General features: G+C 43.3%; 1 protein-coding gene across 2 annotated transcripts; it reads right to left on the bottom strand.

The window, feature by feature from the left end:
- Window positions 1-2,643: 2,643 nt before the first annotated feature.
- Window positions 2,644-27,050, bottom strand: LOC308251451 (uncharacterized protein). Of its 2 annotated transcripts, XM_080674858.1 has the most exons (4): window positions 26,963-27,050; window positions 14,669-14,795; window positions 14,194-14,266; window positions 2,644-12,112 (listed from the first exon to the last, which is right to left on the bottom strand). In XM_080674858.1, exons 1-4 carry the CDS (start codon window positions 26,963-26,965, stop codon window positions 9,907-9,909), a joined length of 2,409 nt encoding a protein of 802 aa, XP_080530984.1. In that variant the 5' UTR covers window positions 26,966-27,050; the 3' UTR covers window positions 2,644-9,906. The 2 variants fall into 2 exon arrangements, with proteins under 2 accessions (XP_080530984.1, XP_080530985.1); XM_080674859.1 differs by lacking the exon at window positions 26,963-27,050 and having other exon boundaries at window positions 14,673-14,796.
- Window positions 27,051-27,262: the final 212 nt, after the last annotated feature.

Raw genomic sequence — 27,262 nt, 5'->3', positions numbered from 1 at the left:
ATAAAGAAATATATTTAAAAATAATAATAGCCGAAACCGGTTTGGCTCAGTGGATAGAGCATCGGCCTGCGGACTGAAAGGTCCCGGGTTCGATTCCGGACAAGGGCATGTACCTTGGTTGCGGGCACGTCCCCAGTAGGAGGTATGCAGGAGGCAGCTGATCGATGTTTCTCTCTCATCGATGTTTCTAGTTCTCTATCCCTCTCCCTTCCTCTCTGTGAAATATCAATAAAATATATTTAAAAAAATAAAAAAATAAAAAAAATAAATAAAAAAATAATAATAAAGAAAGAAATTCCTACCTATTGCCCTAGCTGATTTGGCTCGGTGGATAGGGTGTTGGCCTGTGGACTGAAGGGTCCCAGGTTTGATTCTGGTTAACAGCACATGCCTGGGTTGTGGGCTTAATCCCCAGTAGGGAGGCTTCCAGGAAGCATCTGATTCTCTCTCATCATTGATGTTTCTCTCCCCTCTTCTCTGAAATCAATAAAAATATTAAAATAAATAAGTTCTTACTTATTTGTTCTCAGAGATCAAGGTTTAGTGTTCCAGCATCAGGAAATCAAGGATTACAAATTATGACACTCTGCAACAGGACCTCTAATTGTTCTTCTGTAACTGAGGCACTATTTGCTTTTAATAAATGTTTGAGAAAGAAATCTGTTACTTCATGGACAGCTGCTGTCCTACTGTGAAACCTTGGCTGAAAAACATACCCTGGAACTTGGCAATCCCAAGTGGACTCCAATGATTTATACACAGTTACTCTTCATTTTAGAGTTTTCCACCACATCTCAGTGGGTTCCTTGGTCCTCACATGGGGCATCACTTTGCCAGGGCTCACCAGCAGACCCTGAGTGACAGATGAATGATTACTCTGACTCAGGATTGCTGTGAAAGGGAGGACTAAGGACTGTCTGCCTCTTCAGGCTTCTATTGTAACAGCAGTTTGAGATAAAGTTTATCTTTTAGATACAGTCAGTAGGGTAAGCAATCTTGGGAGGACATGTGTCTCCAGTGACCTTTAAGCAAGGGCACCTAAAGATTAAGCATAAAGATTCCAGTAAAATACCCAGGGGCTCAGACATGTTTGGAAAAGTCAAGGCAGGGTCTGCCGCCTTTGGCATAGTCCCCCCGACTTTCGGAGATTCCTCCTTACAGACTTTCCAACCAAGTCCCCTGATTCCCTACAGGAATCTACTGCAGGTGAGGGAGGGGATGTGTAAGAGGGTGAAGGTTGGTGGTCTGCTGGGTCAAAAGTAGATTCAGAATCAGAAGTGTTAGGGGTATGATGTTTTGTTTGAGGGAGAAGAATCTGATGGGTAGAGAGGACTGACAGAGAGTGGAGCCTGGAGGGTGAAAGGCCTGGACTTGGGGAATCTCTCACCATTTTCCATAGGAGATACCAATGATCATAAAATTTTAAAATATCTACACCGCTAAGAAAACAAATTAGCACTGAAAAAAAGAAGGGGGACCAAGTCTGGACGTCCTTTGCTCTAAAAAGAAAAGCAACACCTTTTCCTCCACGTTTCATAACATCTCCTGGAAGTGTAAACATGGAAATGATCCCGGAAACAGCAAAAATGAGCACGGACGGCTTGGTGCCTTCTGCTGAAACAAAAAAAATGTCAGCCACTCCTCTTACCAGAGGCACAGAAAGTGTCCCAGATTGAGGATATCAAATGTACCTGCTTTGCTGATACTCTGCCTGCAGGTCACCTTAAACTTTCCTTAGATCATTATCCTCTGAGCAGCAATGGCTTCCTGGTGTTTTAACCAGAAAACCACCTTAGACATGCACAGGAATCACTGTACTTACAGAAAACCCATAACGGGTACAACTGTGCAGATGACCAGAACTTTCTTCAACTGGGAAGAACTCAAAAAAAGTTTCAAGGGGTACACAAATGTGTCACTCTGTTTGAATAGTGACAAAATGATATGCCATTTCATAAGTGACTTTCAAATTATTTCCATTGGTTTTAAATAGAAACACCATGGCCTAAAGCAATTAGAAGTCCCTCATGTCACACACCCATGCCCATATTCTTAATCAAGTAGCACATGCTCTGAAACTTGGAACCATGTCTAGAGCTTTCTGGAAAACCATTGCTGTGAAACCAGGAAGGCAGAACTTTGGGGATGTTTGTCCATTGTTTAAATCCACACTCTAGCAGATCCACGAGTCTTTTTTTTTTTTTAATATATTTTTTTATTGATTTCACAGAGGAAAGGAGAGGGAGAGAGAGATAGAAACATCAGTGATGAGAATCATCCATCGGCTGCCTCCTGCACGGCCCCTACTGGGGATAGAGCCTGCAACCCTGGCATGAACCCTAACCTGATGGGGAATCTAACCGTGACTTCCTGCTTCATATGTCGAAGCTCAACCACTGAGCTACAATGGCCAGGCTTATTGGTTGATTCTTTACTTTTTTTTTATTTCAGAGATGAAGGGAGAGGGAGAGAGACAGAAACATCAGTGGTGAGAGAGGATCACTGATCAGCTGCCTCCTGCACATCCCCTACAGGGGATCAAGCCCACAACTCAGGCATGTGCCCTTGACCAGAATCAAACCCGGGACCCTTCAGTCCGCAGGCTGATGCTCTATTCACTGAGCCAAACCAGCTGGGGCCAGATCCACAAGTCTTTAAGAAGTATTACATGGCCCTGACCGGTTTGGATCAGTGGATAGAGCATCAGCCTGCGGACTCAAGGGTCCCAGGTTCGATTCCAGTCTAGGGCATGTACTTTGGTTGCGGGCACATACCCAGTAGGGAATGTGCAGGAGGAAGCTGATCGATGTTTCTCTCTCTCTATCCCTCTCCCTTCCTCTCTGTAAAAAATCAATAAAATATATTTTTTAAAAGAGAAGTATGACATTGGAGGAAAGATGATGAATGATGACACCCCATTTACTGAGGCCCCTACCCTCCATAATGCAGATGTATAATCCACCCCCGTTCCCAATTATCTTACCTGTCAGTGTTACTCTCAAGTTTTTTTCTTTTCTTTTTTAAGTATATCTTTTTTGTTTTTCGAGATGGACAGTGAGACAGAAACATCAATGAGAATGAACATACATCAGCTGCCTCCTGCACACACCATACTAGGGATCTAACCCCCAACCTGGGCACGTGCCCTGACCATCAATCAAACCATGACCTCCTGGTTCATGGGATGATGCTCAACTACAGAGCACACTCATTTGGCAACAATTTCATTTTCTACGACACCGAAGTGTTTTTTATTTAACCATTATCTCCTTTCCCACAAAAATATAAGTACCAGCAAAGCAAGAAATTTTTTCTTTTATGCCTGTATATCATGACTTGGACAGGTGTGCTAAATTGGGCATGTTTTCCATGTAAATGGCCTGGCACATGCAGGAAGTTGACATTATCATCATGATCATACTTCCACCTTGGCCAGGCAACTCAGTTGTTTAGAGCGTTGTTCCAATATGCCAAGCTTGTGGGTTCATTCACAGGTCACACACAAGAATCAACCCATGATTGCATAAATAACTGGAACAACAGATTGATGTTTCTCTTTATGTCTCTCAGATCAACTTTTTTTTTTAAAGGTGGGGGGAAAGAGTGAAATTCTGTCAGCAAGAACAGCTTCTTGGAAGAGAGTTCCTAACTTTATTTTCTTGCTAGGTTTGTGTTCTTTGACAATATTCCTAAATTTATAAACCTCAGTTGACCCATAAAGGAGTTAACAAGTTACAAATCTTGTTAAGAAGTATGTGCTATTGCCCTAACTGGTTTGGCTCAGTGGATAGAGTGTCGGCCTGAGGACTGAAGGGTCCCAGGTTCAATTCCAGTCAAGGGCATGTACCTTGGTTGCGGGCACATCCCCAGTAGGGGGTGTGCAGGAGGCAGCTGATTGATGTTTCTCTCTCATCAATGTTTCTAACTCTCTATCCCTCTCCCTTCCTCTCTGTAAAAATTCAATAAAAATATATTTTAAAAAAAGAAGTACGTGCTATTATATTAAAATATATGTAATATAGTATATACTTAACTGAGGTACTTTTTGGAAAGGTGCCAAATACAGCAAAGTAAATATTTCAGTATTTAGGTAACAAGAAAGGCAAACGCTGTTCAACAACTGGTTGCTGGCCTTGTACTCCCTGTTGAAAAGAAAATGTTACACGTCCATCATCACACAGAGCTACTCCATGATCACAATGAATCAAGGCAACAGCAAAGGCATTCATGTCTGCACATGTGATCAAGGAGAACAGGTTTCAAAGGAATAAAAATAATGAATATAACTTTTCTCATTAATATAATTTGTGTTTCTTACAATTTTGGTTTAGCATTAATTTTACTGCCTTCTAAAAAAAATGATTTTCGTTATGCAAGATAAAATGAAGTTCATTTCCTCCCTGAATTCAATGCAGAAAATATATTGCTCCCTTGAATGGAAATCAAATGCTCAGTGGATAGAGCGTTGGCCTGCAGACTCAAGGGTCCCAGGTTCGATTCTGGTCAAGGGCATGTACCAGTAGGGGGTGTGCAGGAGGCAGTTGATTGATGTTTCTCTCTCATCGATGTTCCCAACTCTCTATCCCTCTCCCTTCCTCTCTGTAAAAAATCAATAAAATATATTTTAAAAAACCCAAAAATATAAATTGTCTATCACAAAGCAAAATATAACTAGATATTCTTTTAAGGCTGCTGTTACTGTTACATCCCAGGCACTTACAGTTTCTGATCATGTATATTATTTCAATTCATTCCACCTCATTTTTCTTTTTCTACAGATGTGTGTGTGTTGGTATTTGGCTGGAGGGGACTAAAAAATACATGACTGAAGTTTTTAATACTTTGAACGAATAAGAAACTAGTCTGTGCCAGACATTATAAGTATACAGATAAAAAAAAATTTATATGATTTCTCTGAGGAAACCATATCTGAATTTGTACACACATGATACTTGTGACTCAGAATGTATAATGATTAAATGAAAAAAATGACAAATTGATCTGAAAATACATAATTACTATGGGATAATTAAATACATCCTCAGGAATTAACAAAACACCATAACATGTCTTAGCATAAGAGTGGTTGGGAAACAGTTAATATTTCATTAAAAATTACAGAAGCACTGCCCTAAATGGTTTGGCTCAGTGGATAGAGCGTGAGCTTGTGAACGGAAGGATCCCAGGTTGACTCTGGTCACGGGTACATGCCTGGGTTCCAGGCTCAATCCCCCGGAGAAGGCGTGAAGGAGGCAGCTGATCAATGATTCTCATCATTGATGGTTCTTTATCTCTTTCTCCCTCCCTTGCTCTATGAAATGAATAAAAAAATATTTAACATAAATTACAGATGCTTTTATTAGGAAAAAATGCACATAATTTTAATCACATACAACAAAAAATAACTGAAAACATTAAGATATTGGGTTCAGCTCTGAGTGATATCACACATCCAGAATCTGCCTGAAATGAGGAAAGTGCCAGTTCTCACATGGAAGGACTGGCTCAGAGCCCTCACTGCAGAGGGTGGTACAAGAACAAACTGTCACAGTGCTCCTTGGCACTGCACCATTGCAGCTGTCACATTGGGATCTGAATCACAGTCAGTAGTAGTACCAATAGGACATGATTACGAGTCAAATTAGACCTCATGCAAATGCAATCTAGAGAAGAGAGCATACCCTTCAGAAAACAGCCTCAACCATGACCGTTTGCGTTTGTTGCCTGCTGGGATCTCTAATATTGAATTGTGAACATCTGTAAAGCTTCCAACCGACATCAATGGAAATAAAGCAGTGGCTGGCTGTTTTGAGGATATTCTTGGCTGGCAGGGCAAATGTTGAGAAAAAAACACTAAAACATTCTCCTCTTAATGTGAACTCCATTCACAATTCCCAGCCAAAAGCAACACACACACACACACACACACACACACACACACACACACACGAATATAATACACAGGGGGACTCCACAGTGAACAGTAAGTATGTACAATATATGGTAAATACTTATTGACTCAAATAATAGTGAATATCAAGTGCTACTGAAAAATTAAAAAAGAATATATATGTGTGTAGGGCCTATTCATTCAATACCTGTCAGGGCACATTACTGGTCAGGGAACATGCAGGACAACCCATTGATGTTTCTCTCTCACATTGATGTTTCCCTCTAGTTCTCTCTGCCTTCTTCACTCTAAAGCATCAATTTAAGGAAACTAACAAAAAAAGAATGAGTACTGATCAACTGAGGAACCACGATGGCAACATATGTAAACACCTGAAAAACCACTTTTGTTGCCTTGAAAAACCACATCAAAACTACAACTAAAAGAAAAAACGGATATCATCCAGAGCCACGGGAAGGCTAGCTGAGTGGAAGTTATACAACTAGAAGGAAAGAGAAGAGCACACTGAGACTGGGAGGATGTGTGGAGGTGGGGAGGCACCTTGGAAACGGGCTGCAAACTGGGTACATTGTTGTCTTTTTCCATCAGGAGGGAGATATAAACTCCTGACTGCTCTGAACTCCAGTTCCGGATGAGACTCTGGGGACCCAGACTCATACGGGGAGAAACTGGACTGTCTGGCACTGGGCTGGAACACGAGGGCTGCATTTTCTCAGAGATGCTTGCAGTGTTCATTGTTCCTGCACGGTGCCACAGGTCACAAAGATCCGTGGACCTCTTCGGGGCAGGGCTGATGGGCAGCCATTGATGTTTGCTATGCCCTGGTGATTACCTGAGACCCCACTCCACCCAATTTACAACCCCACCCAAGCTGTGCGCAGATGCTTTAGCATATGAATGGCTTGGCCTTTTGCAATCTAAAACCTAACTAACTGAAGCTGGGTCAGAGAGCCCCAGAGCTTCCAAAAGAAGGCCCAAAGCTCGACAGCAGCTTGCATTGCTTCACATTTGGGCCTCATCTGGGCACCTCCAAACCCTGAACAAAGAGGAAGAATCTGCAGATCTCTCTGTAGCCCCTGCTGGGTGGCCTCAGGCAGTGACTGACTTGGCACCTCCTTGGAGATCCAAGAGCCAGTGTACCCAGGGGTCAGAGTGAGACCATCCAGATTACAATTCTTCACATCCATAAGAGACACACTCAGGGGGCAGACCCAGTGAGCGCCAAAGCCCCACTGAAGCAAGTCCTGCCCCATAAGGGTGTATCCAGCACAACAGTTCTCCCTTGTAGACACAACTGGTCCTCACAACCAATGGGCCTGGAGGTCAATTCCTCCCAGTGATGCCAACAGCAATCAAGGCTTAACTACAACAAGACTGTGCACACAGCCCACTAAGGGGTGCACCAAGAGTGTCCACCTCAGGTAATTAGGGAGGCTGAGCCACAGGGCCCTATAGGACACCTAGCACACAAAGCCACTCTATCAACACAGGGAAGCAGCCAAAATGTGGAGACAAAGAAACAGATCACAAATGAAAGAAATGGAAGAAAGCAAACTACTGGAGATAGAGTTCAAAATCACGGTTATAAGGTTAATCAAGTATCTTCTAGAAATCTCCGAGAAATTTAGTGAGACACTCAATGATATGAAAAAGGACCAACTAGAAATTAAGCATACACTGACTGAAATAAAGAATAATATACAGAGATCCAACAGCAGACTACAGGATCCCAAGAATCAAGTCAAATATTTGAAATACGAAGAATCAAAAAACACCCAACCTGAAAAGCAAAAAGAAAAAATAATCCAAAATATTAAGATAGTTTAAGGAGCCTCTGGGACAACTTCAAGCATACCAACATCCGAATTATGGGGGTGCCAGAAGAAGAGAGCAAGATATTGAAAATCTATTTGAAGAAATAATGACAGAAAACTTCCCCCACCTGGTGAAAGAAATAGACTTACAAGTCCAGGAAGCACAGAGAACCCCAAACAAGAGGACTCCAAAAAGGACCACACCAAACACATCATAATTAAAATGCCAAGGGCAAAAGACAAAGAGAGAATATTAAGAGCAGCAAGAGAAAAACAATTAGTACAAGGGAGTACCCATACGACTGTCAGCTGATTTCTCAACAGAAACTATGCAGGCCAGAAGGGAGTGGCAAGAAATATTCAAAGTGATGAATAGCAAGAACCTACAACCAAGAATACTCTACCCAGCAAAGCTATAATTTAGAATTGAAGGTCAGAATCAGAGCTTCACAGATAAGAAAAAGCTAAAGAAGTTCATCACCGCCAAACCAGTATTATATGAAATGCTGAAGGGTATTCTTTAAGAAGAAGAAGAAAAAGGTAAAGATAAAAATTATGAAAAACAAAGTGACAACAAATATCTATCAACAAGTGAATCTAAAAACCAAGTGAATAAAAAATCTGATGACAGAATATATTGGTGAATATAACAGAATCAGGGGCATAGAAAGGGAGTGGACTGACAATTATCGGGAAGGGGGTATAGGGGATGCGGGAAGAGACTGGACAAAAACCGAACACCTATGGACGAGGACATGCGGGGGAGGGGAGGGGTAAGGGCAGCGGTGGTGGGAAACGGGTGGAGTAGAGGTATGGGGGGGGAAAAAGAACAACTGCAATAATCTGAACAATAAAGATGTATTATTACAAAAAAGAATCAGTACTGATAATGACCAAATATGTCAAAAGTTTATAGAACTTTATGCTGTGAGTTTTGGAGATTATTTGACTTAATTCAAAACAGGCTTACATGTACCAGTTAGTTGCACTAATAGGATTTCCTTCCTGTGCAGTTCTCAAGCTACTCTGAAAGTATGTTAAAATTTTAAAGTTTTTTTTAGTTGTCAATTATACAGTGTACATTCTCACATGGTATTGTAGGGATGTAAGGCAACATGAAGGTTTCTCTATATTTTTACATTCAATACAATTCTCCACTTTGAGTTTTTTCATGACCTTTCTGAGGAAAAGGGACAGCTGAAGGCTATCCCACCTTCTCTATACGTATGCAGTATTTCTCCAGGTGCATTCTTCCATGTCCAAGAAAGGCTCTCCCACATTCCTTATGTTCATACACTTAGTCTTGGGTGTGAGTCCCTTCATGATTTTGTAAAGAACTAGGATGGCCAAAGGCTCTTCTACCATCTTTACATGACAGGCCTTCTCTTCAGTGAGTTCTTTCATACTTTACAATAAACTGGAAGAAATTAATGCTTTCTAACCCTCTAACCTTTTTAGGGTCCATCCCCAATATGGATAATCATACATCACGGCACAGCTGAGAGATAAATGAAGGCTCTTTGTTACTCTTTACATTAACAGTGTTTATCATTACATTTCTTTTCACATGTCTGAAAAAAAAAAAAACTATTTGGGAACCTGAAGGCTTTACCACATTCCTTACATTGATAAGGCTTCTCTCCTCTTTGAGAATATTTGTGAATTTGAAAGGATCTCGGATGACGATGGGTTATTCCACATTGCTTGTATTCATAGGGTTTCTTCCCAGTATACATTTCATGTATCTAAGAGAAAAGGCATGGCAAAGAGGTTTACTTCATTCCTTATCCATGAGGATTCTTTCTATCATGACTTCTTTTGTCTTCCAAGATGTGTGATGCAAATGAAGGTTTTCCCACACTGCTTACATTCATAAGGTTTTCCCGTAGTGTGTTCTTCCATGCTTTCTAAGAGACTTGGAGAAACTGCAAGTTTTACCACATTTCTTACATTCATAGAGCTTTTTTCCACTGTGTGTGTTTTCATGTCTGTGTGTGCAGGAGGCAACCAATTGATGTTTTTCTCTCACATCAATATTGCTCTCTGACTTTCTCTTTGATTTCCACTTTCTTAATTGAAAAATATCCACAAGTGAAGATTAAAAAAAAAAGTATTTAGGTGAATTTGAAGGGAACTGGGATGAATAAAGGCTTTCCCACATTGCTATCATTCATAGGGTTTTTACTTACTATGAGTTCTTTCATGAAATCGCAGTAAAGTTGGATGTGAGAAAGCCTTACCACAATGGTTACATTCATAAGGTTTTTCCCCAGTATGAATACTTTCATGAACTCGGAGGGCACATCGATCACGGAATGTTTTACCACATTCTTTACATTCATGAGGCTTCTTTCCATCATGACTTCTTTTATGTCGTCGAAGAGAGCTGCGATAACTGAAGGCTTTGCCACATTGCTTACATTCATAGGGTTTTTCCTTATTATGCGTTCTTTCATGACATCGGAGGGAAGCTGCCTGAATGAAAGCTTTACCACAATGGTTACATTCATAAGGTTTTTCCCCAGTATGAATACTTTCATGAAGTCGGAGGTAAGATCGATCACGAAAAGTTTTACCACATTCCTTACATTCATGAGGCTTTTTTCCATGATGACTTCTTTTATGCTTTGCAACAGAGCTGAGACAACTGAAGGCTTTCCCACATTGCTTACATTCATAGGGTTTTTCTCCAGTATGAGTTATTTCATGACGTCGGAGGTAATATCGAAAAAGAAATGTTTTACCACATTCCTTACATTCATGAGGCTTCTTTCCATCATGACTTCTTTTATGTTTTGCAAGAGAGCTGACAGAACTGAAGGCTTTCCCACATTGCTTACATTCATAGGGTTTTTCCTCATTATGAGTTCTTTCATGATGTCGGAGGTAAGTTGGATCAGAGAAAGCTTTACCACAATGGTTACATTCATAAGGTTTTTCCCCAGAATTAATACTCTCATGACGTTGGAGGGAAGTTGGATCACAGAAAGTTTTACCACATTCCTTATATTCATGAGGCTTCTTTGCAACATGACTTCTCTTATGTTTTGCAAGATAGGCTTGATAACTGAAGGCTTTCCCACATTGCTTACATTCATGAGGTTTTTTCTTATTATGAGATCTTTCATGATATCGGAGATAAGTTGGATGGGAGAAAGCTTTACCACAATGGTTACATTCATAAGGTTTTTTCCCAGTATGAATACTCTCATGACGTCGGAGGTAATATGGATCACAGAAAGTTTTACCACATTCCTTGCATTCATGAGGCTTTTTTCCATCATGACTTCTTTTATGTCTTCCAAGATGGTTGAGACAACGGAAGGTTTTCCCACATTGCTGACATTCATAGGGCTTCTGCCCAGTATGCATTCTTTCATGATATCGAAGGGAACTAGAATACCTGAAAGTTTTCCCACATTGCTTACATTCATAGGGTTTCTCCCCAGCATGCATTATTTTATGATTTCTAAGAGATGTGGAAAAACTAAAATGCTTACCACACTGCTGACATTCATAAGGTTTTTCACCGGTATGAATTCTTTTATGTTTTCGAAGGGAAGTTGAATGTGAGAAAACTTTGCCACAAAGCTTACATTCATAGGGTTTTTCCCGAGTATGAATTATTTCATGACTTCTAAGGAAAGAGGGATAAAGAAATGTTTTACCACATTCCTTACATTCATGAGGCTTCTTTCTGGCATGACTTCTTTTATGACTTCCAAGAAAGCTGAGAGAACGGAAGGCTTTCCCACATTGCTTACATTCATAAAATTTCTCACCAGTATTAGTTCTTTCAGGATTTCTAAGAGAAGTGGAACTGAAAGCTTTACCAGATTTCTGACATTGATAGGGCTTTTCTGCAGTGTGTGTTCTTTCACTTTCTCCAGAGTACTTGGGAGTACTGAAAGCTTTGCCACATTGCTTACTGTGATATGGTTTCTCTCCACTATGAGTGTTTTTGTGAAGTTTAAAGTAAATGAGACGACTAAAGCCTTTCCCACATTGCTTACACTCATACGGTTTCCCAGTGATATGCGTTCTTTCATGATTTCTAAGGGAAGTTGAATAGTGGAAAGCTTTCCCAGTGGGGCTGCCTTCATGTCTTTGAATATGTTGGTGATGCCTGAAAGCTTTCTCAGGTTCCGTACATTTATAAGGGTTTTCTTTATATTCCTGACACAGGTACAGTTTGGGTCCAATGTGAGAGCTCAGGTGGTTATTCAAGGATAAATAACGCACGAAGATTTGCCTACACAACCTGGACTTCGGTTGTTTTATTTCAGTAGGAGTTTCCTTCTTTTCATTATGATTTGGAGTCTGGCTGAAGATTTCTCTGCAGTGACTACCATCCTTCCTTGTACAGAGTCTCGTTACCATATGACTGCTGTAAAAATCAGAAGTATATTATTAATACTCTGTTAATGATTTAATATTTATTAATAGTATGATAATGACATTTTTACCATTTTCTTTTTTTTTTTTTCTTTTTTTTTTTTTATTTTTTTTTTTGTTATTTTTACCATTTTCAAGGAAAGTGGGGGGTTTCTGTACATTCTGATTTTTGAAAGTGGATATCCTAAAACCTCTGAAATATGTTGGATCATAAATATTATGAAAACACTTATACAGTAGATCCTCAGGTTATGTCGGAGATCCATTCCTACGGCACAATGGAACGTGATTTTCTTCGTGAGTCGGAACCCACCTACATCACTTACATGGAGCACATACACAGCAGTAATGAAGTGAAACAGTAAAAAAAAACTTTAAAAGAATGATGACAATTCCTGAACTTTACTTGTGGTAAATAGACCTATATAATAAAGAGGTAATATGCAAATTGACCATCACGCCCTCAAAAGATGGTTGCCTATGACCAGGCTGGCAGGAGGTTAGTGTGGGATGACCAAACAACTGAACAAGCAGGTTGCATGGGGTGACCAGGCCAGCAGGGGTGTTAGTGATGGACGACCAAACAACTGAATAAGCAGGCTGCATGGGGCAACGAGGCCGGCCAGAGGGGCCGTGAGGGGTAACCAGGCCAGCAGGGGGTCAGTTGGGGGCCACCAGGCCAGCAGTGGGGGTAGTTGGGGGTGACCAGGCCATCAGGGGAGGCATTTAGGGGCAACCAGGGCAGCACAGGGGGGCAGCTGGGGTCGACCAGGCCATCAGGAGGGTAATGGGGGGGGCAGTTAGGGGCAACCAGGCAGGCGGGGGGGGGTGCAGTTTGGGGCATCCAGACCAGCAGAGGGGGTGCTGTTGGGGCAATTAGGCTAGCAGGGGGGAGCAGTGAGGGTCAACTAGGCCGCCGGGGGCGGGGGCAGTTGGGGGTGAACAGGCCGGCAGTTTGGGCAGTAAGGGGTGACCAGGATGGAGGAAGGGGCAATTAGGAGTGACCAGGCCAGCAGGGAGGGGGCAGTTAGGGTTAATCAGGCCATCACGCAGAGGCAGTAAGGGGTGATCAGGCCAGCAGAAGTGGGGGGGCAATTAGTTAGGGGCAACCAGGCAGGCAGGCAGGTGAGAGATTAGGAGCCAGTGGTCCAGGATTGTGAGAGGGATGTCCAACTGTCCGTTTAGGCTCGATCCTCGGGATTGGGCCTAAACCAGCAGTCAGACATCCCCCAAGGGGTCCTTGATTGTAGAGGGTGCAGGGGGGAGGGCTGAGGGGACCCTACCCCCAGGCACAATTGTCGTGCATTGGGTCTCTAGTAAATAACAAAAAACATAAAGCACATATGTACATATGTCGAAATGACGGAATTTTTTTTTTTTATAAATAAATGGGAGATGGCGACGTAACCACAAAATGACATACATCGAGTCCGACTTAACCTAAGGACTGCCTGTATTCATTAACGGTACTCCTGTATATTGTTTTTGATGAGATTATTTTATGCATCAATAAATTTAAAACTGGACTGGTAAAATTGAATTACCTGTCTTTAAAACTGTTTTATGGACCGGGCCCATGTCGCTCAGTGGTTCAGCATGGACCCACACACCGGGGGTTGTCAGGTCAACTCTCCAAAAGGGAACATGGCCAGGTTGCAGACTTATTAACCCCTGTACCGGGCATGCAGGAGGCAGCCAATCAATATTTCTATGTCTTCCTGTCATCTCCACACTCTAAAAGCAATAAAAACATATTTTCGCACAACTGGCATGGCTCAGTGGTTGAGCGCCAACCTCTGAACCAGGAGGTCACAGTTCGATTCCCGGTCCGGGCACATGCCTGGGTTGTGGGCTTGATTCCGAGTGTGGGGCATGCAGGAGGCAGCCGATCAATAATTCTCTCTCATCATTGATATTGGTCTCTCTTTCTCTTTCTCCCTAACTCTCTCAAATAAATAAATACATATTAAATAATTAAATAAGTAAATGAAATAAATATATATAAAAACATATTAACAACAACAAAAAAGATACTCTTACAGGATAATGCTTTCTCATGTCAATGCGACTCACCTAAGATTGATCCCATGATTTTCATACTGATCTTCACTGTCATGGTCTTCCCATTTTTCTTCTAAAATACATGCTAGAGAAAGCATTATAAACTATTAAAGGGTATTAAAATGGTTAGATTTTAGATACACAATGAGCTGTGATCATTCCTAGTTTAACTACCCATGTTTCCCTTTCCACATTTCAGTTCTTGAAACAGCATTGATGAGCAAGCAACACAAGTTTTTCAATTGACTAAATAAGTAACAAACTGTTTCTGACCAGAATTGCTATGTAGTCAACATATGAACCAGGAGGTCAGGGGTCAAATTCCCAGTAGGCCTGGTTTACAGGCTAGATCAACAGTGTGAGGCATGCAATATGATACAAAATCACTGATTCTCTCTCAACACTGATTTTTCTATCTCTCTCTCCCTCTCCCTTCCTCTCTGAAATCAATAAAAATATATATTTTTAAAAAATTTGTGATAACTACCTACTGATGCGAGGTTCCAGAAGGTTTCCAGCATCACATCTGTGTAGAGTTTCTTCTGGGTTGCATCCAGGAAAGCCCACTCCTTCTTGGTGAACTCCACATTAACATCCTCAAAGGCTACTGAGTCCTAAAACATCCCACATATGCATGGGTGAGACACACAGCAATGCGAAGCTATACATCATAAGAAGTTTGCATAGGACACGTGGTCCCCAACATTCAGTCTATGACTTGATTGTAAGACTATCAAGACTTTATTTGGCCCTAACTGGTTTGGCTCAGTGGATAAAGCATCAGCCTGTGGACTGAAGGGTCCCAGGTTCAATTCCGGTCAAGGGCATGTACTTTGGTTGCGGGCACATCTCTAGTAGGGGGTGTGCAGGAGGCATCTGATCAATGTTTCTCTCTCATTGATGTTTCTAACTCTCAATCCCTCTCCCTTCCTCTCTGTAAAAAAAAATCAATAAAAAATATTTTTTTAAAAAGACTATTTGCCACATTCACTTCCTGATGAACACATGGAATTTATTGATATGATTTTATTGTGATCACATCAAATCTTCATTGCTCTCTAATGTCAGGGTAAAGAGCACCTTGAAAACTTCTATATTAATAAATTGAAATACTTCCATTAAGCCCATGGATTCCTTGTTAGAAAACTCATCTCCATTATAACCACCATTTGATACAGCAGACCATGAAACATAATGCCATATTTGCATAAAGTTTTAATGACTATGAATACAATAAAGGCCTGGTAGCTTTTTTTTCTATTCTTATCACCAATCAAGAGAGGCCAGGAGATGTGTGGAAATTCAACTTGGAACAAGATGTACTTGGCCATATTGTCCTGAAATACTTCAGAGTACAGTAGGTCCTCAGGTTACACCGGAGATCCATTCTTACGGCGCGACTTAATGCGATTATCGCCGTAAGTTGGAACCCACCAACATAAGCACCTATGTCACTCACATGGAGCACATACACAGCAGTAATGAAGTGAAACAGTAAAAAAAATTTAAAAGAAAGATAACAATTTCTGACCTTTACTTGAGGTAAATACAGTAAATAATAAAAAACATAAAACACATGTACATATGTTGAAATGACAGAACTTTTTTTAAAAAATAAATAAATGAGAGATCGCGACATAACCACGAAACGACATACATCGAGTCCGAAGTAACCTGAGGACTGCCTGTATTAGAAGTTGTCAGATATACACCTGAATGAATGAAAATATTCTTGAGGATTATGAATGATCATTTGTTGTAGTAATATTTGTTAGTTTGACCTTCTTTTGCCTCTCTCATTTCATGGGAATAGGACGTTAGAGTTAGAGATAAGGCTTGAGCAAGACACGACAACTTATCCCTCTACAAAAGTACTCTACTGATGATTTTTAGGACATATCTACACTAATAAAAGAGAAACATGCAAACTGACCGTACCGCCATTATGCCCACAAACCACGCCCACCAGCCAATCAGGAGCGAGTATGCAAATTAACCCAACCAAGAGGGCGGCAGCCACAGAGTGAGCAGGAGGCTTGGGTTTCCCCAGCAATGGAGGAAGCCAAGCTTCCCGCACACCCTGGCCAGCCCTGGCCTCCACTAAAGGCTACAAAGTTTCAATTAGAGAAGATAAATAATTCCCAACACAAATGGCGGCAGCCACAGAGCTAGAGAGAGCAGGAGGCTTGGGTTGCCCCCAGCGATGGAGGAAGCCAAGCTTCCTGCCCGCCCTGGCCAGCCCTGGGCTCTGCTCAAGGCTACAAAGTTTCAATTGTAGAAGATAAATAAATCCCAGATACGAGGGCCTCTGATTGGGTCGCTGGGGGGCATGGCCGGCCTGCAAACCACCACAGAAGCCTCGCCCAGGCCGCCCCACGCCCCAAGGGAACCCCCACCCTGATCTGGGACACCCTTCAGGGCAAACCAGCTGGCCGCCACCCATGCACTAGGCCTCTATCCTATATAATAAAAGAGTAATATGCAAATTGACCATCACTCCAACACACAAGAAGGCTTCCCCCATTTGGTCAAAGATGGCTGCCCCCATGTGGACACAAGATGGCCACCACAAGATGGCCAGCAGGGGAGGGCACTTGGGAGGAACCAGGTCTGCAAGGGCGGGCAGTTGGGGGCAATCAGGCCAACAGGGGAGGGCAGTTGGGAGGGACCAAACCTGCAAGGGAGGGCAGTTGGGGGCAATCAAGCCTGCAGGGGAGGGCAGTTAGGGGTGACCAGGCCAGCAGAGGAGGGAAGTTGGGGGTGACCAGGCCTGCAGGGAAGGGCAGTTGGGGGGGACCAGGCCTACAGGGGAGGGCAGGTAGGGGCAATCAGGCTGGCAGGGGAGCAGTTAGGCATCAATCAGGCTGGCAGGGAAGTGGTTAGGGGGTGATCAGGCTGGCGGGCAGAAGTGGTTAGGAGCAATTAGGAAGGCAGGCAGGTGAGCAGTTGGGAGCCAGCAGTCCTGGATTGTGAGAGCGATATCCAACTGCCTGTTTAGGCCTGATCCTACCAGGATCGAGCCTAAACGGGCAGTTGGATATCCCTCAAGGGATCCCAGATTGGAGAGGGTGCAGGCTGGGCTGAGGGACACACACCCCCATGCACGAATTTCATGTACCGGGCCTCTAGTAGACACATAAAATCTATCTATATATATAAAAGGGTAATATGCTAAGTGTCTCTCAAACTGTGGCTATGACACACACTGACAACCTGGAGGCAGATGCTTCACGCAGGTGGTGCTGTGATGCACACTGGCTATTTACAAAGAACGGCACCACGTACCTGGAGATGACAAAGCAACACAGCTTCCCCAATTGGGACACAGGCTCTGCCACCATGCTGGAGCGACAGCCCACCGAATCATAGCCAACACTGCCCATGATGCACAATTCAGCCCACAGCCCATCCCACCCTGGAAACAGTGGCTGTGGGTTACAGGTAATGACCTCACGTAACAACGCTTGGCTTCCTCTCCCTAAGGACAGGGCATTTAACAATAAACGGCAATATGGACCTGGCGCCCAGAGAGCAACACTCGGCTTCCCCCAAGAGGGAAACAGTCCCTGTCACTACTCTGAAGTGACACCCCACCAAATTGCAGCCAATGCTGCTGAGATCCCATGGTGCAAAATGTGGCCCACAGCCCAGCCCAGCCAGCCCAGGGACAGTGGCTGTGGTCGCCAGGTAATTTCGTCATGAAGCAATGCCCAGCTTCTTCTCCCTAGAGACGAGTATCCTTGGAATTTCTTCAGCCCAGGATCATGACTTCTTTATAGCCAGGTAAAAACATTTTACACTTTAACCAAATATCTGTGAAGCATTTTCAGGTGCCTCATCTCATTTGATCCTCAGAGAAGTCCTGGAGTAGGTAGATAGGAGACTCGGTAGAATCCTATTTTCTTTTCATTAGCCGGAAAATGGAGATTTATAAAGTTTAAAAACTTAACCCAACTGAAAAGTAAGAAATGGTGGACCTAGAAAATGACTTCAGGTTTTCTCACTGCGCAGATTACAGTGCAACACTGCTAGAGGTAAATATTTCAGCCTTTGTTCTCCCTGCGTGACCTATAATAACAATATGTTTCATGTTGATATTTACTGCTGTGTTACTGACAATTACCTGAAAGAGAAGCTGGGGTGCTTCACTGGGTTGGAAAAAGTTTAGTTAAATCAGAAAGCAGGTCTAATTAAGTAAGTTTATCTATATATATAAAGTTCTCGCTGGCACCAATCACACGCGTGTTTTTCAATTTGTGATTGTTGTTCATGAATTTAGTTGACACTTGTATTATGGAGAGCGGGAAAATCGCACTATTAAAATATTTCTTCTAATTAATTTCCCTACAATGTGCACAAATTCGTGCACTGGGCCTCTAGCATATATAAAAGCCTAAGCGACCATCTGACTAGTAGCTATGATGCACAATGACCACCAGGGGGCAGACGCTCAACACAGGAGCTGCCCCCTGGTAGTCAGTGCGCCAGAAGCTGGGCTCACGGCTGGGGAGTGCAGGTGCGACATGCGAACCTCTCCCGCCTCCGGTAGGCACAATCTCCAGCGAACAGACTGCAGTCCTAACACTCAGGTGGTGAGGGTGCAGCCAGAATGACCACGGATCAGCCGCTGCCAGCCCCTGGAACTCTCCTTTCAGACCCTGGGGCTGCTCCGAGCACCTTACCTATTGCTCTCTGGGTCTGCGGATGCAGGCTCAGGAAAATCCCAGAGGCGCTTCTCGCACATACTGCCTGGGCCGGCTCCCATCTCGAGAGTGAGCACCAGTGAAGTCCAGCCCAATGACCAACACCCACACATGTCCATAGGCAAGCCCTTAGCAACTTTCACCTACCACCCAGCCTCGGCTCCATCTCCCGGAAAGGTTGGAGAAATGGATAGAGAACATGTTTGGAGAAATAATGGCAGAAAACTGCCGAAACCGGTTTGGCTCAGTGGATAGAGTGTCGGCCTGCGGACTGAAGGGTCCTGGGTTCAATTCCGGTCAAGGGCATGTACCTTGGTTGCGGGCACATCCCCAGTGGGAGGTGTGCAGGAGGCAGCTGATCGATATTTCTCTCTCATCGATGTTTCTAGCTCTCTATCCTCTCCCTTCCTCTCTGTAAAATATCAATAAAATATATTAAAAAAAAAAAAAAAAAGAAAGAAATAATGGCAGAAAACTTCCCTAACCTGGTAAAGGAAAAAGTCACACAAGTTCAGGAGGCACAGAGATCACCAAGCAAGAAGAACCCAAACAGGCCCAGGCCAAGACAAAATCAAAATGCCAAAAATTAAAGACAAAGAGAGAATCTGAAAGGCAGCAAGAGAAAAGCAAACTGTTAACTACAAAGGAATTCCCATAAGGCTGACACATGATTTCTTATTAGAAACTCCACAGGCTAGATGGGAATGACATGAAGTACTCAAGGTAATGAAAAGCAAGGATCTGAAACCAAGATTACTATATCCAGCAAGGCTATCATTCAAAATCGATGGTCAAAATCGATGGTCAAATAAAGAGCTTCCCAGACAAAAAAAAAAAAAAAAAAAAAAAAAAAAGCCTAAAGGTGTGCATCACCACCAAGCCAGCATTACAGAAAATGCTTAAGGGGGCAAAGGGCCTAAACAGACACTTTTCAAAAGTGGACATACAGAAGAACAAGAGACATATGAAGACATGCTCAAAGTCACCAATCATCTGAGAGATGACAATGAGGTATCACCTCACACGTGAAAGAATGGCTACCATAAAAAAATCAACAAATGACAAGTGCTGGCGAGGATGTGGATAAAAAGGAACCATGGTGCACTGCTGGTGGGAATGCAGATTGGTGCAACCACTGTGGAAAAGAGTACGGAGTTTCCTTAAAACATTAAAAATGGAACTCCCATTTGACCTAGCAACCCCACTTCTAGTAATATATCCCAAGAAATCGGAAACACCAATCAGAAAGAATACATGCACCGCCCTAACCGATTTGGCTCAGTGGATAGAGCGTCGGCCTGTGGACTGAAGGGTCCCAGGTTCGATTCCGGTCAAGGGCATGTACCTTGGTTGCGGGCACATCCCTAGTGCGGGGTGTGCAGTAGGCAGCTGATCAATGTTTCTCTCTCATCGATGTTTCTAGCTTTCTATTCCTCTCCCTTCCTCTCTGTGAAAAATCAATAAAATACATTATAAAAAATAAAAAAAAAGAAAGAATACATGCACCCCTATGTTCATAGCAGCATAATTTACAATAGCTAAGAGTTGGAAACAGCATAAGTGCCCATCAGCAGATGAATGGATTAAAAACCTTTGGTATCCCTAGTCGGTTTGGCTCAACAGATAGAGCATCCACCTGCTGACTGAAAGGTCCCAGGTTCAATTCTAGTCAATGGCACGTGCAAGGGGCATGCAGGAAGCAGCCAATCAGTGATTCTATATCATCACTGATGTTTCAATCTCTCTCTCCCTTCCTCTCTGAAATTAATACGAAATATATTTAAAATAATAATAAAAAATAGTTAGTAAAAAGCTGTGGTACATCTACACAATGGAATACTACACTGCTGTAAAAAAGAACTCCTACCATTTGCATCAGCATGGATGAACCTGGAGAGCATTATGCTATGCGAAATAAGCCAGTAAGAGAAAGATAAATACCACATGATCTCACTCATTTGTGGAATGTAATGAACAACATAAACTCACGAACGAAAATAGATCTATAAACATAAAAGCATCGAACAGACCGTCAAACCTCAGAGAGATGGCAGGGGAGGAAAGTGGATAAGACATCAACCAAAGGACTTGTATGTGTACATATCAGCATAACCAATGGACAAAGACAGGAGGGGATGAGGGCATGTGGTAGGGATAGGAGCAGCCGGGGAGAGGTAATGGGGGAAAAATGAGATATGTGTAATAACTTCAACACTAAAGAATTTAAATTAAGGGAAAAAAAAGAAATGCTAAAGGAATTGCTGTAATGAATAGAAGAAATAGAGAAACCTAGGCATACAGAATTAAAATTGGAATAAATAACTACCTAGCAATAATAACCCTAAATATAAATGGATTAAATGCTCCAATCAAAAGGCATAGAGCAGCTGAATGGATACAAAACCATGATCCAACTATATGCTGTCTACAAGAGTCCCACCTCAAAAAAAAAAAACAACACCCTGGCACTGACACAAGAACGAGAATATAGATCAAAGGAACAGAACAGAGACCCCAGAAATCGAACCAAGTCATTACACTCAATTAATATTTGACAAAAGGAGGCAAGAGCATACAATGGAATCAAGAGAATCTCTTCAATAAATGGTGTTGGGAAAATTGAATAGACACATGGAAACAATGAAACTACACCACCAACTTACACCATAGACAAGAATAAACTCAAAATGGATAAAAGACTTAAATGTGCCAAAACCGGTTTGGCTCAGTGGATAGAGCGTCAACCTGTGGACTGAAGGGTCCCGGGTTCCATTCCGGTCAAGGGCATGTACCTTGGTTGCGGGCACATCCCCAGTGGGGGTGTGCAGGAGGCAGCTGATCGATGTCTCTCTCTCATCGATGTTTCTAGCTCTCTATCCCTCTCCCTTCCTCTCTGTGAAATATCAATAAAAATAAAAAAATAAAAAGACTTAAATGTAAGTCATGAAACCATAAAAATCCTGGAAGAAACCACAGGCATCAAAATCTCAGACATTTCTTCTAGCCATATGTTTATAGATACATCTCCTAGGGAAAAGGAAACAAGGAGAAAATAAACAAATGGGACTACATCAAAATAAAAAGCTTCTGAACAGCAAAAGAGACCATCAACAAAACACAAAGGGAGCCCACTGTATAGGAGAACATATTTGCAATGATACATCTGATAAAGGGTTAATATCCAAAATATATTAGGAACTCATACAACTTAACAGAAGGAAGACAAACAATCCAATTTAAAAAAATGGGCAAAGGACCTAAAAGACACTTCTCCAAAGAGGACAAACAGATGACCAGGAGACATATGAAAAAATGCTCAAAGTCATTAATCATCCGAGAAATGCAAATCAACACGGCAAGGCGGTACCATCTCACACCTGCCAGAATGGCAACCATCAACAAAGTTCTGGTGAGGATGTGGAGAAAAGGGAACCCTGGTACACTGCTGGTGGGAATGCAGACTGGTGCAGCCATTATGGAAAACAGTATGGAGTATCCACAAAAAATTAAATATAGATATGCCATTTGAACCAGTGATCCCACTTTTAGGAATATATCCTAAGAAAACATGAAACACCAATCAGAAACAATGTATGCACCCCCATGTTCACAGTAGCACAATTTACAATAGCTGAAATCTTGAAACAGCCCAAGTGCCCATCAGTAGATGAGTGGATAAAAAAGCTGTGGTACGTTTATACCACGGAATACTTCGCAGCAGTAAAAAAGAAGAATCTCTTACCCTTTGAGACAGTATGGAGGACCTGGTGAGTATCATGCTAAGTGAAATAAGTCACTCAGAGAAAGACAAGTATCACATGATCTCACTCATATGTGGAATCTAAGTAACAAAAAATGATGAAAGGAGTGGATCCAAAGACATGGAAGCATGGAACAGAGTGCGGAGTCTCAGAGGGAAGGCGGGGGAGGATGGTAATCAACCAAAGGCCTTGAATGCACCTATGCATAACCAATGGACACAGACAATAGAGAGCTGAAGACCTGAATGGGGGGACGGGGGTGCAGGCGTGTGGGGACGGGAGAGGGATGGAGAGATTCAATGGGGGGAAAAGGCTACATATGTAATACTTTCAACAATAAACAATTATTTTTTTAAAAAAAGGAAGTACAAATTGGTAGTTACAAAATAGTGAGGGGCATGTAAAATATAGCACAGGAAATATAGTCAATAATATTCTATTAACTATGTGTGGTATCTCATGGGTATTAGACTTTGTAAGTTATGTACATGTCTCTCCGCTATGTAATCACTATGTTGACACCTGAAACTAATATATTTTGTCAACTTACTGAAAAAAAAAAAAATTAAGCCCTAGCCAGTATTGCTCAGTGAAGAGAACATCAGCCTGTGGACAGAAAGGTCCCGGGTTCGATTCCGGTCAAGGGCACCACACCTTGGATGCAAGTGCTCCTCTCCGGCCTGGGTCCTAGTCAACGCACGTGCAGGAGGCAACCAGTCAATGCATTTCTCTCATATCAGTATTGCTCTCTGTCTTTTCCTTTCTCTTCCGCTCTCTCCAAAAATCAATGGCAAAATATCCTCGGGTGAGAATTTTAAAAAAAATTTTTTTAAAGAAAATGGTGCATGATTTGGAAACAGCCTAACTGCCCATCAGCAGATGAGTGGATTCAAAAACTGTGTTACATCTACACAATGAAATACTACACTGCTATAAAAAAGAAAGAACTTAAACCATTTGCAACAACATGGATGGACCTGGAGAGCATTGTGCTAAGTGAAATAAGCCAGTCGGAGAAAGATGAGTATCATATGATCTCACTCACATGTGGGATATAATGAACATAAACTGATGAACAAAAATAAATCCAGAAACTAAGAAACACTGAACAGACAGTCCAATCTCAGAAAGGAGGGAGGGGAGGGGAGAGGGATAAGAGGTCAACCAAAGCACTGGTATGTATGCGTATTAGCATAACCAATGGACATGGACACTGGGGTGATGGAGCGTGTCCTGGGGGTAGGGGGGTTGTCAATTGGTGGAAAAGGAGATACATGCAGTACTTCAAACAATAAAAAAAAAAAAAGAAAAAAGAAAATGGGGCACACACACACAGAGGACTGTTATTGTCCTAGAAGCCCGATGATTGAAATTTGTGTAAGGGCCTCTGAGGACCGAGGCAGAAGCACTGGCTGCTGCCCCAGCCCTGCCAGCAGCAGCCCTGAAAGGACATCGGTCTAATTAACATATTATGCTTTTATTATTATAGTTTAGAGGCCCGATGCACAAAATTCATGCATAGGTGGTCCCTAGGCCTGGCCAGCGATGGAAGCGTAAGTGTCTGGCGTGGAAGTGTAGGTCCCAGCTGACCTCTGGGCTCTGGGCAGGCCCTGGGACCCCAGGCCCCGTGCGTCCCCTCTGCCTGAGTCACAGTGCCCGAGTCCCCACACAGAGATGCTCTGGGCCGCCCAGCAGCACCGCACTAACCAGGCAGGCAGCGCTCTCTCTCCCGGCCGGCCTTGCAGGCAGGCTCCTACATGAACCCACGGGGAGCCAGACGGACCCCTGCGGCCCGGCTCACCCAGAAGAGGCGCGAGTCCTGGCATCCCAGGGGAAGGTAGCAGGGGGAGTGAGAGCTAATTCGGCGGACACTCTGCATTCTTTTTTTTTTTTTTAATATATTTTACTGATTTTTTTACAGAGAGGAAGGGAAGAGAGATAGTTAGAAACATCGATGAGAGAGAAACATCGATCAGCTGCCTCCTGCACACCTCCTACTAGGGATGTGCCCGCAACCAAGGTGCATGCCCCTGACCGGAATCGAACCTGGGACCCTTTAGCCCACAGGCTGACGCTCTATCCAGATTAGGGTGACACCCTGCATTCTTACTGCACCTCCATCCTGGTCACCCCCGCTCCCAGGTAGCCAGCAAGAGGTTGCAGGGCATCTCCGACACCAGCCATGTTCCGTGCTGCCCCCTGGTGGTCAGTGCACATCATAGCGAGCGGTCGAACTTCCAGTCTCCCAGTCTTAACAACCACCCGAGGGGACAATTTGAATATTAGGCTTTATTATATAGAATTATTCAGCCATTAGAAAAAAAATTCTGCCACTGTAACAACACATTCATGGACCTTGAGGGCATGATGCTTTGTGAAATAAGTCAGAAAAAGAGAAATGTGTTCTCACTTATCTGTGGAACCTTTAAAAAAACAACTCCATAGATACAGAGCACAGATTGATGGTTCCTAGAGGTTGCAGGAGTGGTGTACGGGGGTGAGGTGAAGGTCAATTGGATGAAAGTTGTCAAAAGGTACAAACTTCCAGTTATAAAATAAGTCATGGAAATGCAGTGTACAGCACAGTGACTGCAGGTAGTAATACTCTATTTCAGATGTGAAAGTTTCTAAGAGCAAATCTTAAAAGTTCTCTTTTCAAGAAAAAAATATTCTGTAAGTATGTATGATGACAGATGATAACTAGACTTATTGTGATGGTCACTTCACAATACATACATATCAAATCATTAGGATGTACACCTTAAACTAATATAATATACGTCAATTATAACTTAATGAAAAATAAAATCCCTTCTATAAAGAAAATATTACAGTGGACTTGAAAACCTGCAATCACCTAGTGATGTCATACCCATCACAATGTCATAGGGAAATGCATTACTCAGATGTTTATGATGATGCTGGTGTAAACAAGCTTCCTGTGCGGCCAGTCCTATGAAAGTCCAGCACATACAGTTACGTTCACTATATAGAATACCTGATGATGAGAAACTGGTTCATGTATTTGCTATACTATCCTCTTTATCTTTGTGAGCTTTCTACTTCGTGAAAGAAAACTTTGCTGTGAAGCAGTATGCTGTTTGATGCGGGCAACAGCCTCAGAGGTCTTGTGTTGGCTGTGCCTTTTGATTGCATCATTGCCTCCTGGGCTTGATGAATCTGTGTTTTGTAAATTTCCTGGCCTAAGTGTACAGTGTGATAAAGTCTACAGTCCTGCACAGTAACGTCCTAGGCCTTCATATTCACTCACCAATCACTGACTCGGCAGAGCAGCCTCCAGTCCTGTAGCCCATTCAGGGTCAGTGCCCCACATGGATGTACCATTTTCTATATTGCACACCACATTTTTACTGCACCTTTTCATAAATGCTTACTACCATTGCATTACAATTGCCGACAGTATTCAGTACAGTAGCACGTTGTACAGGATTGTTGCCTAGGACCCACAGGCTACACCATATGGCCTAGGTGTGTAGTAGGCTACACCATGCAGGTGTGTGTGAGAGAACTGAAAACAACAAAACTGCCTCAAGATGCACTCCCCAGGTTCAGGGTGCATGACTGTATGTAACTGCAGTTTCACCTCTCCCACTTCCTTTCTGCCTTTAATAGTAAAAGCCTTCCATTTTGAACAGCTGCTCAGATTCTATTTACAAGATGGGATGCGGCCCGGTTTGTGAATGGGGAATCAAGCCAATTAGACCTTCCAATTTATTCAGTTAAATTCTGTTTTTAACAGTTTGAAAAGCACCACAAAACAAATAGCTGATAAAGATGCTGTGACTCAGAGAAGGGAAGATGGCGTTTAGCATTCGGGGGAGAGACTGGAAATGCAGGCATTTGCTGCAGAGCTAGGCCTGGGGGACAGGGGATGGACTTGAGAGCCTGCTCCACAAACATCAAAACTCAGGAGAAAACGGGATCCTTCTGGGGAGAAAGAAGGGACAGGGGACCCCACAGACCACAGCTCCTCCCATGCACGAGCCGCGGAGACCGAGTCACCATTGTCCCCAATGACCCTCCTCCCCGTGGTCACCGCACCAACTGCGGAGCCGCGGGTATGTGGGTGCAGAGCTGCCCAGACACGCTCCGCAGCCGAAGGCCCTGCCGCGGGGACTAACTGGACTCCGGGTCCCGGCTGAGCCCCACACTGCGAGCCCGAGGGGCCTGCAGTTTCAGCGGAGCCCCCGGGCGCCTGGGGTCCACGGGCTCCGGACCTGACCGTGGAGAGACTGTCCCACCACGGCGGTTCCACCCGCCCGTGCTCCTCGTCTCCACGCCCGGCCGCACACTCACCATTTCTAGTTTCCAGGGCCTCCCTGAGTCCCGCCTGCAGCTCCCAGCACCTTACAGATCGCAGTTGGAGAAAACACTGAAGTGCAAGGGAGATAGGATCCGAGTGAACTTCCGGGTGACAGCAGAGCGTAGCCCCACCTACCTTCCCCAATAGCCCCACCCATCCGCCCCCACGGTAGCCCCAACGCAAGAGCTCCACCCACCTGGCGCCCAGCTCTGAAGACAGACACTTCGCAGACATCGCCCCCTAGCGCCTGAGGTGCACAGGCCTGTGCCCAAAGCAGCCACAACTCCTGTCCA

This window comes from Plecotus auritus (assembly GCF_963455305.1).
Source record: "Plecotus auritus genome assembly, chromosome: 6".
Classification (NCBI taxonomy): domain Eukaryota; kingdom Metazoa; phylum Chordata; class Mammalia; order Chiroptera; family Vespertilionidae; genus Plecotus; species Plecotus auritus.
This window is presented reverse-complemented; position numbering and strand designations above follow the sequence as displayed.